This window comes from Phocoena sinus, chromosome 7, assembly GCF_008692025.1.
Source record: "Phocoena sinus isolate mPhoSin1 chromosome 7, mPhoSin1.pri, whole genome shotgun sequence".
Taxonomy (NCBI): Eukaryota; Metazoa; Chordata; class Mammalia; order Artiodactyla; family Phocoenidae; genus Phocoena; species Phocoena sinus.
In genome coordinates, this window is record NC_045769.1 from 53,022,940 (window position 1) to 53,037,332 (window position 14,393).

General features: G+C 36.6%; 1 protein-coding gene across 9 annotated transcripts in view; it reads right to left on the reverse strand.

The window, feature by feature from the left end:
• UBE2E3 (ubiquitin conjugating enzyme E2 E3) overlaps nucleotides 1-14,393 on the reverse strand; it is a 103,023-nt gene that overhangs the window by 4,610 nt on the left and 84,020 nt on the right. For 6 of the 9 annotated variants that reach the window (XM_032637956.1, XM_032637961.1, XM_032637960.1 and 3 more), the window contains exon 5: nucleotides 10,462-10,609. In XM_032637956.1, coding sequence (XP_032493847.1) covers nucleotides 10,462-10,609 — 148 coding nt within the window. Of the gene's footprint in view, nucleotides 1-8,017; nucleotides 8,800-10,461; nucleotides 10,610-14,393 lie in introns of those variants that run through there. The other 3 variants (XM_032637959.1, XM_032637958.1, XM_032637957.1) reach the window with 2 other exon arrangements.

The following is a 14,393-nucleotide window of genomic DNA, read 5'->3' on the forward strand; positions in this document are numbered from 1 at the left end:
TTTTCCTGACTAGACTTTGATGAGCTCTTTGGGAAATGTAAGTTTCTCTCGCTTCCAGCAGTAAAGCAGCATTAGTTATAAATACTTAAATTTGTTGATTTAAAATTTTAAATCTAGTTAAGTTTGGTATCAAGGTAGATTCCTCAATGACAAGGAAAATCACTTCAAGGAAAGAAAATATTAAGGTGCTCAAGATTCAAGTCAGCTAATATTTGCTAACCATACTTGATGAAGAACAGCCATTCCAGACACTAGGGGAATTTTAATTACTTGTTCATTATTAACATGTAACTATAAAATCAAAGGCCCATCTAGCTAAACAATTCACTTAACCATTCATTTATTCTCTCAACAATAAATGACTACTCTCCTGGGCACAGAGGAGTCACACAGACACATGAGGTCTGGTCCCCCGATCCTCCCTGTCAGCCAATAACCACTTCCTACTTCGTGGAGGCGGAGAAGCCACAGGAAAGCTTCCCACTACCACATCTACCCTCCAGCCTGGACCTATCCCCTTGCCCTCTGCTTGTTCTATTAACTATGGATGGGATGAGATGTTGCATTCCCAGAAAAGGACAATCACTTCACTTGTGTGCTACATCCCATCTTCTCCTGCCTAACTAGTAGAGCTCAAGTTTCGTGAAGGTCAGTACTGCTTTAAGTGGGGATACTGTGCTTCCCAAGAGCTCCTAGTCTATTCAGGAAGAGAAAGAAATGTCCAAGGGAAGTGCAGGGAGTTTTGGAAACACCCCCAGTAAAGCACAAATGATTTTCTCGAGGACATTGCTTCTCCACCCTACTCATCCGTTTCTCCCTCTCTGTTTATCTTTCCCATCAACATACGGTATAATTCTCCCCCATCTTAAAAAAAGACAACTACTCTCCATTTCTCTATTGCAAAACTGTCAGAAGTCTACAGTTTCTATTACCTTTGGCACCTACTCCAACAGAGCTTTTGATCTCGCCACTCCAACGAAACGATGCTTGCCATCAGTCAGTTGCTAAATAAAATGGCCATTTCGGTCCACATCTGCACCTTAGGTGGCTCATGAGTCACATCTGAAGCTGTAGATCATTCCCACCTCCGTGAAACTTTTCACCTCCTTTTCAGGTCCCCACGCTCTCCAAGGCTTCTCATTTTTACTTCCTGATTGCTCCTTCCTGGGTTCCTTTGCTGATTCCTCGTGTCTGTCCTCAGCTTCTTAATGTTGGAGTGCCCAGACTTCTTTCTTCTCTAGCAGCACTCATTTCCTTGATGATCTCATCCAGTCCCACAGCTGTAAATATCACCTATCCACTCATGAATCCCAAATGTTGTGCCTGGCCCAGAACTCACTCCTGAATTTCAGGTCCGGATGTCCACGGCTCTGACGCCTCCATCTGGATGCTTAACAGGCACTTCCAACTTAACCTGTCAAAAGCGAGGCTCTTCATCTGTCTCCAGTCCTGCTGAATGCCACCACCCCCCACCCGCCGCCCCCAGGTTCCTCACCTTAATTAACTACAACTCCAGCCTTCTAGTTTGCTCAGGTGCCAAACTTTGACTACTTTTTACACCACATAGTTAGATCTGTGAGCAAATCTTATTGGCTACCTTGAACCAGAATCTGATCGTTTCTTCCCATCTACACTAATGCCGTCCAGGTTGGAGTCATCAGTATCTCTAGCCTGGCTCCCTCTCCCCTCCCCCCCAAGTCTTTTTCCTAACGGTAATCAGAAATTCTCAAACAGGTCATAAACCTATCATTCTTTGGCTAAAAATCCCTCCGGTGGCTTCCATCTTACTTAGAGTACTACCCAAACTCCTCACAAGGCACTCCACACACTACGCGGCCCTACGTGACCTGTTCAGCTGTCATCTTCTTGACTTTACCTCTTGCTGTTCTAGTTGCTGCTTTCTCTGCCCCACCTTCTCCGGGCCCTTGCTGGTTTCTGCAAACACTGAGCGTGCCCCTGCCCCCAGGTCTTTTCATTTGCTATTTCCTTTGCCTGCAATTTTCATCACCCCGAGTGGCTTATCCCTCACCATCTTCAGCTCTTGACTCATCTTTTTGGTGAGGTCTTCTCTGATTACCCTTTCACAACTGCACTGCAACCTCCCCTTTCTCCCTCTCAGCACACTCCCTATTTCTCTTCCCCATTCTGTTTTTGACATAGCACTTACCGTCATACATATACACTTTCCCCCCCTTTTTAAACTTTGTCTGTCGCCTTGAACTGGAAAGTAAACGCCCTAAGGATAGGGATTTTTGTGTGCTTTGTTCACTGCTAATCCTAAGTATCTAAACCAATGTTAGTGAAATGAATTGGATCCCTGATTTCTAGGGGCTCGTGATCAAGGGAGGTGACAATACAAATAAAATGTGTCATTAAAAAAATTACAAGGGGTAAGACAGGAATAAAGACACAGACCTACTGGAGAACAGACTTGAGGATATGGGGAGGGGGAAGGGTGAGCTGTGACAGGGCGAGAGAGAGTCATGGACATATACACACTAACAAACGTAAGGTAGATAGCTAGTGGGAAGCAGCCACATGGCACAGGGATATCGGTTTGGTGCTTTGTGACCACCTGGAGGGGTGGGATAGGGAGGGTGGGAGGGAGGGAGACGCAAGATGGAAGAGATATGGGAACATATGTATATGTATAGCTGATTCACTTTGTTATAAAGCAGAAACTAACACACTATTGTAAAGCAATTATACCCCAATAAAGATGTTAAAAAAAATTACAGAAGAAAAAACTGTCCCACATGAATACTTAAAATGACCTTTACCATTTGGGAATTGTGTGGCCAGGGCAAGAGTTCAGCAGAGGGCTAATGTGCTCCTAAAAAACGATAAAGGAATCAGGCAAGGGGTGCCAGCAATATCCCTGCAATACAGCTTTACTCCCTCACCTTGTGTTACTTATAATTACTCTTCTTCATCACTAGGGAGATGAAGGAATGACATGCTCATATAAAGACTTGTCATAACGCACTCCTGTCTCAGTCCTAGAGAATCTTTAACGTTCCTTACACACTTGCCCCGGAGTATCAGGACTTCTCTTGGTGACCAACAACGCTCAGTAACCTGTTCTCCATGGGTTTCTCTCTCTCCCCTCTCAGTGTGAGATGGGCCTGGAGCAGTAAGCAGCCAACATACCTGAATTTGCTTAGCCAACTTACGAAATACTCATGTTACAATGAGAAGGCGGAATTACACTTCTGGAATTAGGGAGCTTTTACCCTGTCACCTTTCAATTACACCTATTGGCTCAGGAATAACATGGGGCAATAAAGAAAAAAAGTGACCTGTTTGGTTCTTTGTCCTATTCTATTTCCCTTTCTCACAGAAGACAGAAGTGGGAAAGAAAAACCAAATGAAGAGATTTGGATAATATTTCAATGACTAACTTTCAGCACTCCAGGACTGCCCCCACCCTTTGTACTACTATACAGTACAGTATACTTGTTCCTCTTCCCTAAAATATTTCTCTTAAAAGAAATTTTTTCAAAAGCTACCACTTTTCATTTTTCCTATTAGATACCCCTAAAAGAATACTGTAAGCAGACACATATATTCCATTGTCTTCTTCCTTTTTACCAGTAAAAAGGAATAGGAGAAATATATCAATTAAGACAGTAATGATAATGGGAAATGATGTACATTTTGTAGGACAGAAAGCATTTTGGTATATTTAAGGACTTTTAAAATTACAAGATTAATTCATTCTCCATTTAAAACAAGTAGGCATTGAGTAGGTTATGAAAATAACCCATTGCTACTTCTCACATTTCAAGTTTACAGGAATATCACCTACCAAGTATAAAGCACTGAATCAGTATGATGGGGGATTAAAGAAGACATGACTTATGCTTTACATGGTCCCTGGATAACCTTATGGAGAAGATTACACCCATGATATCATATTCATTCTTTCAGCAAACGTATATCATGTTATATACTGGGCTAAGATACAGAGACAAGGACTACAGATATTATCCTCCAAAAGATCACTATCCAGAAGTATGCATAAAGTGTTAAAATGAATATAATAAAGTATCAAAATGCACGCTAGAGATATTGGATAGTCAGAGTAGTTTGAAAGACAGTAATTATTTTCAAAGCATCAAATAGTATTAAGAATGTTTAACATCATATAGATTAGATAAAACTTACCTAATTATTATACTAATATTTTCATAGCTAAATCAGCAGGGACATCTGTTTGATTTCTCATTCAGTAGAAAATGGATACACATTAGCAAAGATGTGTTCTCCTCTGCTAACAAGAGGGAAAAATCTATTTGGACAGGAAAAAAACTATTTAAGAATGTATTCATCTCTGCATGCATCACAGTGCCTGAAATGACCTTCAATTAGCAAACTCTTAAAATCTGTAGAATAAACTCACCATGGAGGTCAGTTAAGGTGGTATATAGTATAACCACCCTCCCCCCTCCACCCCTTCCATCCAAAAGAAAAAAGGAAAGAAAAAAGAATTCTTGCCCAGAAGGGCACCTGGCTTGTTTGATCACACTTGGAAATATGTACATGCTTGAATTGCTTCTATTATTTCCGATGTTTGTACAGATGGTGTCTCAAGAGAAACAGAGAGACTGACAGACTGAAGGTACATGATAGTAAAATGGAAAGGTTTCATTAAAAGAGCTGGACTTGAGATAAACTTTAGGAATTGGAAGATTTGGGGGAAAAACTGCTTTTAATGTTCTATGTTAAAAAGACCTGCATAACTGGCTTTAGCTTCACTGGATTTCAGCAAGGTAACCTACAGATACAAAAGGTTTAAAGTCAATTTATAGTTCTCTAAATGCACTCATTGGTAATATCTAGGTTGATTCTGTCTGTCAAGGTTTTAACACCACTTATCCACACCAGTCCTAGAAATTCAATTCATAACCACTTTGAAAGGACTATCATTCCACTGTGTAGAAACATCCCATTACACACTGGAGTGGTTCACTTAAATTACTGAAGAACTTTACCAAAAAAAAGGTTAACAAACTAGTTACAAAAAAATTGTTATTTCAAATAATGCCTATCTACTAAAATGTAATTATGAATTATTTTGGTATTACTTGAAAAAACTTATTAATTGAAACATGAAACAAGGGATTTATTTACATATTCTATTCATCTAATGTAAGAAACACTAACTGAAATATAAGTGGATAATTATTGTAGAATCATTAGCTCAACCCCTTCAAATCATTTGCAATGGTTTTATGAAAATTATTAATGCTTCAAATCATGCCATGATTCTGTCCAAAGACCACAGTATGTCAGCTGAAGACGTGCAAATGTACTGCATTAACATGACTAGGACACAGCTTACTATGTGATGCCACAGGACTGAAACTGACTTGAGTTTTACAATGCAGTCATTCTTGTATTGCTGTAAGAACACACATGGGCAAGTAGAGGACTGACTCCAAGTACACAGCACCTCCACGTCCTTATTAGAAAGACTTAACATACACACGGGCCAAATCAAACCTACGAATTTTATCCCTGTGACATGTTAGGATATCCTAGTTTAGGGGGGAAAAAAAAAAAAAGGCAATGTCTAGATAACTAATGTATCTTATTTTGAAAAAGGTCATCATTAAATGATTGATAAATTTATCAATATATATCTTCTGATGTGGTCATGTGATGCACGGTTAAATAAATTTAAAATAACATCGTTTATCTCATTTTCCAAATTAAAAAAGGGAAGCCAGTGATATTAAAAGTATTATGGCCAATGTCTGAGACAGAAGATAAATAAACATACCTCGTATTCATTGGAATCAATTAGTAAAGGCTTATTTTGTAAGGTTCCATTTGAGACTAAAATAGGAGATTAAAATAAGGATTGACTAAAATGCAAAATTGTACTTTATCTTATAGATTACCTTTCAGAAGGTTTCTAATTTATGTATACCTGCTTTTACATATAAACATATATATATTAAATACTAACTGTAATGCTATAAACAAAAACTCTTAGCCTAGTGGTAAAGAATGGGGGCTGTACTTCTGCATCATACTGGTTGTGTAATCTGCATCAAGCCATTTAACCTGTCCGTGAATCAGTTCTATTCTGTCAACTGAGGTCCATCAGAGTGTCTCTCTCCTGAAGCTTTCTGAGGGATATTAAACAAGATGAGGCACCTCAGTAACTAAGTGGAGCCTGGCATGTAGTGGTCTGTGCACTGCATGGCCCCTCTGAGGGCACACGATCATAATTAGAACACTCCAGGCTCAACAGGGTACATGGTGCTGTGGCCATTCTTGAGTACTTACAACATTACATTTGGACTTGTAAAATTTGCTCTTAATGAATAAGAAAAAGTCTAGGTTTTAAAATATCACAATTTACATCTAGAACAAAGTTCCATGGGGAAAAAAAAAAACCTATTTGTAGTACACATGGATGGACATCTATGTAACTGGGAAGTGAATCAAAAATAGAAAAGATTTTTAAAAATTCAGAATTTTAAGAGAACCTAATAGTAGGAACCGAAATGATGACTTATTACTCAGTCCATTTGAAACTGTGGCCTGATCCCAGCAAGAGAAAGTGGAACAAGCATAACAAATTTTCTAAGATTAGAATGACTGAGTTTGAGGACTAAGGACTAATAGAGAACAGGGAAATAATGAAATTAACTTCTTTGAGTTTTACATAAGAGATGAAAGTGTCTTATTTAAGGCCACAAAGGTAGTTTGTGGAAGAGCCACATATATTTTTATGTCACCAGTTCTCTCCACTCTGTCCCAGGTGAGTATGGGACACAGCCTACAAGTAAACAGTTTGGTGGTAGTAATTAGGCTGATAGCAAGTGAAGGAAGTCAAAGGATAGCATCTCCAAATATCCTGATGTTCAGTATGATGAATGCTTTTCTAGGACTAAGAGAGAAGTTTATTAACCTAGGATGCAGAATGTACAATATTGGAAGTGGGTAAAAACTACTTTCTACAGCTCATCTACATAGAAATCCTTATAGCTTACATAAGAGATGCCCATTCTCATCACATTAACTTGAACTCAAAATAGTAAAGGCTCAGAGGTTTTCATAAGCCTAAGCCTGTTTGGTGTACCTTTGTAACGTGGAGAGATTCTTTTTGGGTTTTTTTTTGGAGGGGGGCGGAGAGGTGGGTGTGCGTTAAGTGAAAGACAGATATAGACGTGTTTATTTTTACCCTGATTTAAGACTTCTACTGACAAATACTCAAGTAGGAATCCATTATTCTTTGTGAGGGTATATACAACTAGAAATGTTTTACTTTATTATCTTGGAGCAACGTATCTTTATGCTAATAATTCCAGCCTAAAAATTTTAGGGTGGTATTTTATTTCCATATTTAGGACTGGAGAAGACATTTGCCCATATTCCACAACCTTGGTTACATGACCAGAGAATTACCTCAATAACTATCCCAGTCATAGAAAAAACCATTTATACTCTATTGACCAATCTTAATATTGAAACATAAACTCCTATAAGAAATCTAATATTTAATAATTATAACTAGAAAGAAGGAATTCATATAACCTATTAAACCCTTAAAATTCCCTATTCTTTCAACTGAGAAATAATGCCACAACTGCACAGTAATCCAGAGTTCTAGTCTACCTTCAGGGCAGACAAGGGTTTCTATGTTCATCTCTGTCTCTGCCTATATCTGTTGGACAAGTGCATAATAAGAATGGTAACGCACACCAAAAACACCATGAAAATTCAAGAACAGGATTAGAAGTCAAAAATGCATGAAAGACACAGAAGGGCTACCAGATTAAAGCTATTTGACAATGCTGCCCAATGGTGGACAGAAGTCATCATTCTGGAAACAAAATCTTTTAAGCCAGGATTTCATGTTATTTTTGGCTCAAATATCATATTATCAAAGTAGAGCTTTATGTTTTTTTGAGACCAATGGTTAAAAAACGCAGTTTTGTATATTTAAACTCATGTATTCTCTCATTAGGACTTAAAGGAAAAAAACTCTACACATTTATATGATTTCAAATGTTTTCAATTTAATAAATGATTTATTTATACTAGTCCTCTGTAGTTAATCTTCATATTCACATTTTTATCTCATCAACAATCATCTCAGACACACCTTCTAACAAGACTGACTTAAAATATTACGACAGGAAACTATGCCTTCAGGAGCATGTTTATTGTGTTTGAGATGATACATCAGGTGCTCTCTGAGCTACAAAGGGTAAAGGAAATCCTCTCGATACAAACTGACAAAGGTAAAAGGTAAAACATTTTTCACAACAGCATGAACCACATACTCAGAGATAGATCTGGGTTTAATACAAATGACGTAATTCCTAGTCATCTACAGCTACTATTATAACTTCATACAGATAATGAATTAGGCTAAAATGCACTATAATATTTGGTAGACTTCAGGACCAGTATCCTTAGTACATCACAAAATACACTTTGATATCCCAAAGAAGCAAGACTTGCAAGTAGGCGTTTTAAACGTAACTAATCTACAGCTACAAAGTTCTACTCTTGATAGCATTTACCTTTTTGGGGAGTCTCCCAGTCTCCAAAGGATAAAAGCAGAGAGTAGAATCAGTATAACATATACACAGAAGTCCGTATTGTAAAGGCTATAAAGATTTGCAGCACAGTGAGAAGATGCCTTCTGCTCCTTCACACTGCATACAAATTATGTGAATTATGTTGCATATCGCTTGGTCCACTGTCTGGCTATCCTGTCATGTTCTGCTCTGTTGGTCAAATACTGAGTGGCTATGCTTCCAACCAGAGGATCCGCTGGAAAAGTGGAAAGAACATTAAAAGATATTATATGGTGTCTTAAAGGTTCGGTTCTAATAGTCTACTGAACTGAAATGCTGATTTTTCAGCAGCAACTTGATATATAATGGCTAATTTCTCAGAAGAAAAATGTTTAAAGTAACATAATCATCTTTATATTTTAATATTCAAATTAGAAAAGCCTCTTTAAAAAATAAATGTTGAGTTAATAAATCTGATTTTTAAAAATGTGTATGCCTTTAATACACAAAAACTATTTTTCACTCAGCATTTTATTGAATAAAAGTGTGCTAGATGATGATATTTGTTTTTCTACGGTATTTAAAAATTAATTTTTCCAAACTCAGATCCTATGATGCAATGCTATTGAGAATGAAATATTTCCTTCATTCTGTACAATAACACAACTTAAATCATTACCCTTACCTCCATTTGAAAGCTTACTTGCCATTTTGCTTTAAATAGTACTTAGTGAGAAATTGAATCTGAGATGTAAATTTTATTTTGAATTTATTTTTCAGAAAAGGTGTACTGTGTACTATGTACAACATTTGAAGTACACCAAACAACAGCCAGTAAAACATAAAGCTCTCTTCCCTCCTGACTCCAACTACTCAGAAGTTCCTCTTCCTGGCAAATAATTTATACCTGTTCACAGCATTTCTACCCAGAGACATTATACACATTTATAAGCATTTAGAATATTGTTACGCACGTGTGTTTTTTTTCAGTGCCTTGCTTTTTTACTTAATATATCTTAGAGAGTTTTCTCTATCCATTCACATAGAGCTACCTCATTAAGCTACATCCTCTATTAATGGATATGTAGGTTATTTACAATCTTTTGCTTTAATAAAAGATGCCACAATGAATATCCTTCTATATATCATTCTATCTATCTACCTACCTATCTACCTACCTACCTATCTATCTATCTATCAATCTGTATTTTGGGTATATGTATAACTGCTAGGCCTAATATAACAGTAATAACCTTTGGTGATTGATTAAATATTTAGAAAAAATAAGCCAACTTCTTTAAAAAATGACCACTTAGTAAGAGAGCATATGCAAATCCCAGGTCCAAACATTATTTTTTCAAGCCAGCTACCCACATTAAAGATCATGTGTGGCTGTTAGGCATTTCTTACAGATTATGCACTAATGACTTTACCTGAGTTCTTATAATCATAATCTAGTCTAACTCTCTCATCGGCTGTCATTTTAATATCGACTATTACCACATCTAATACAACCAACCATAATCCGAAAAGGAAGGGCGAACAAGAAGCCCTTCATTACTGAGAGGCTGCGTTAAAGCACATGGCAGAATGGAAGGAGCAAGAGAAGGTGGCAGTGGTGTAAGAAACATTACTTTACTCGCATCAAAAGTGGTTTGTACAACTCCATTAATTTAGAAAACAGAGAGTCACCAATGACAGGGAGAAAATAATTATAGGGTAGTATGCCATTAACAAATTAAAGGAAGTTATTGTGAAACTTCTGGTCTATTCTAATTGAAATGGCATTGATAATTTCCCCAAAAAGTGTTTTATGCTGATCTTTCTACCAACAGTATTTACTTCTCAAATTCACTTTAAACTGAAAAAAATGCAGTTTTTGTAGCCTCATTGTATGTGTTAATAAAAATCTGCTTACCAGGGTTGCAGTCTGTCAAAAGAGAACAAATTGACAGCAAAACCTTTGAAATAGTCAAAGCAGGACTCCAGTTGTCTTTAAGGATGTCCAGGCAGATGACTCCCTGACTATTGATGTTGCAGTGATAGATTCTGGTGCGGAAAGTAACCTAAGGGCAGTGACATTAAAGACAGAAAGAAAATAAAAAGCTCTATTACCAACTAAAACTCTCACTAGCAAAAATGAAGTGGAACATATCACAGATCATAGCAAGTAGCATATAATTTCATCGAAGAGCTAACAAACACTAGGTTTAAGTAATAGCAAAATTAAATGGATTTATTTAATTCAGTTCAAAGAAATTGTTTTTACCCAGTATAGCTGGAACTATTTTGCTTTTAAACCAAATGAGTCGCTGAATTGTTTAAACAAATGATACGGTAATTCTATGAATGTATATGTGGGCATGCACACATACACCACTATTTAAAGACAGGAAGTGAGGGAGAACAGAAACGTTTTGGTGCCAAAGGTAAGAGAAACTAGTGAAGAATTTTTTTAAACATAAAACTAAAGTTACGTTAGTTTCTTAGTAGAAAAAGGTCACCAACTTAGCTAAATCTCTTGCCATGTGTCAGAAAATACTGGAGAAGGTTGGTGAAATCACCAGCCTTTCTATTTCTCAGACTTTCATTTCCACAAATGGCTCACTGTCTTGTTAGACTGAGACAGTAAAATGAAACAAGTAAGGTCTTAAGCTACTGAATAAAGGAAACTATTATATCCTTGAGATATGTGAAAAAAGAGAATAAACCATAGAAGCAAACACTCACCAGTTTCAAACAAACACAAACACAAACTGGGTGATTAATTCTTAACTTGGAGTTGCAAAGAAAAAAGACAGTTCCTGATCCCTTGGAACTAGCAATGTACTGTGATCTCCCAAGTGGAGTCTGGGAAGAAAATGTTTAAAGCACTCAAAAGTGTATTTCTGATAAGGACCCATAATTAAAAACAAGAAAGAAACCACTGGCGTAGTGGGGAAGGAGGAGAAAGAGACCACAGTAGCACTCATTTTATCCACACTTTTGCTTTCCATGGTTTCAGTTTTGGACCCCTGAGGTCAACTGGGGTCCAAATATATTAAATGGAAAATTCCAGAAATAAACAATTCATAAGTTTAAAATTTTGTGCTATTTTGAGTAGCATGATGAAATCTTGCACTGTCCTGCTCTACCCTGCCTGGGTGTCCAGCATAATCCTGCCCAGTCAGTCTACTAAGTAGCATCTTGGCTATCAGTTCAATTGCTGCAGTATGGCAGGGCTTGTGTTCAAGTCACCCTACTTTATTTGATAATGGCCCCAAAGCTCAAGAGTAGTGATGCTGGCAACTGAGATCTGCCAAAGAGAAGCTCTAAAATTCCTGCTTTAAGTGAAAAGGTGAAAGTTTTTGACTTAACAAGGGAAGGAAAAAAAATTCTACACTGAGGTTGCTAAGATCTATGGTAAGAATGAGTCTTCTATCCATGAAATTATAAAAGGATAAAAACACTTGTGCTAGTTTTGCTGTTGTACCTCAAGCTGAAAACGCAACAGGCATACGTGCTTAGTTACGATGGAAGAGGCATTAAGTTTGTACAGATATTTTGAGACAGAGAGAGACCACAATCACATAACTTTTATTACAGTATATTGTTATAACCTCTCTAACTTTATTATTAGTTATTGTTAATTTCTTACTGTGCCTAATTTATAAATTAAACTTTATCATAGGCATTTATGCATCGGAAAAATAGCATCATATAGGGTTCAGTACTATCCGTGGTTTCAAGAATCCACTGAGGGTCCTGGAACATACCTCCTGAGGATAAGGAGGGACTACTGTATATAACTCTAGAACTGTTCTAACACAGTACATACTAGTTACACAGAGCTCTTCAAGTGTGGTTGTAAGAATTAAGATGGGCTAAAAGTGTAAAATACATACCAGATTTCAAAGACAATATCAAACAGAATGTAAAATGTGGCGTTAATGATGCTTCTATTGATTACATGTTGAAACGACGATATTTTTGGATACACTGGATTAAGTAAAATATTATTAAAATTAATTTCACTGTTTCTATAAAAAATTACACATGTAGCTTGCATTATATTTCTATTAGGCAGCCCTGCTCCAGAATATGGGAATAATGTAGGTTCATATCATTGACAGCTGACTACTCAATAGATACGCATGGCTTACAAACACAATTAATACTCTGATTCCTTTCAGCTTTTAACAATCAATGAACAGAAGAGAATTAAATTTCTATTATTCTTCAAGAAGTTCAACACCTTATCTGAACTTCAAAAATAAGCAGAACTGTAGAGAAATAATTATACCTAAACCAAGATAACAGCAGAAGTCTTATTTCTTTTTCACTTGTCCAACTATAGATCTGAAGAATGCTTCATAATACTGCATAAGATATCTTAGGGAAGAGGAAGGAATCAACATTAAAGGGTTAGAAAATAAAAATATTGAGACTTTAGCAAAAAAATTAACATGTTAAATTAATAAATAGCCATATTAACCAAAATAATTATGACAAATCATATACAAAAGTATGCTAGTCAATCTCTATTTCCCACTAAAAGATTCTAAGAAAAATGTCTCTTCCCCCTCATGTATAAAAATTTCATAAAAACTAAATCTTGCAAACTTTTTTCTAATTTTGCTGCCACGTTAAAACCAATTTCCAATATGAAAAATGATGGAAGTAGAAATAAGCCTCACTATAAATACAGTCATGTGCTATTTTGCTAAGGTTTTGTTTGCTGTAATACAGAAAACTTAAGCACTGAAGGCAAACTGAATAGTTAATGATATACTGGCTTTTAACGTGTCATTTTGAATGTGAATACAATCTGCGGTATTGTTAACATGAGGGTTTTGTCCCTTTCTTTGATTGATCTAGCAAGAGATACTCGACATACCCGAGAACATTAAATAAGACAATCATTTAAAGATCTTAGGTTCTTATGGAACCACAAAGTAAAGCACTCAAAAACTGACAGCTGTAGTTGAGAGCCAATACCTCTAGGTGATACGGAAACTTGGTATCTGCAATTTGAGGTAAATACCACTAGGTGGAACTCTTGTTACCTTGTTAGATAAGGGAGAACCAATCTGCCTTCTTTAAAAAAAAAAAATCCTTTATTTTTACACACACACATATAACACACGTGCACGTGAGGCAGGCATTAAATCGCTACATATATTTTAAATAGTGAAGGGAACATAAGGAACTAGGCTGACAGTTAAGGGCTTGATAACACTTCTCCCTGACATGTCAGAAGTCTTTCTAACTACAGCATAATTATGCTCAGGCTTAATACTGATGGTAAAAACTGCTGGCTTGACTATTTTATTGGGAGAAGTCAGAGGAGGAAGCTATTCAAGTAACTGTTATGTTTAAGACTTGAAAAATAATTGCCAGTGATCACAAGACACAACTCAACCCTTCTCGCTGTTATCCACCTAATTCACATTCAGAGACAACAGGAGGCCTACGTCACCCAGCCGCCCTCACTCCCATTAATGCATCATACTTACAGAGGGCACAAAATAAGTCTATTAAATAGTACTAGTTCTCTCTTCTTTGCTATAGGTTTCTAGTCTTTGCTCATCTATAAAGATAGGGTATTTAACACAAGATTCAAGTTACTTAACTCTTCTTTCCGGAAGCTGTCAGACAAATTTACTTTTTATCCCAACAGGTTTCTTAAGCAAGGTTCATAAGATACTTTTTCTCATATCATAAATCTAAAATTTATGTGCTTACTGATGTGCAAAGTGGCATACTTTTATTTACAATTAACAAACTCTCTGCTGATTACAAAGTTATTTGTAAAAGACACAAATTAATTACTTCTAGTTTTAAAATCCTTGGTTACATGAGTTTCTGTAT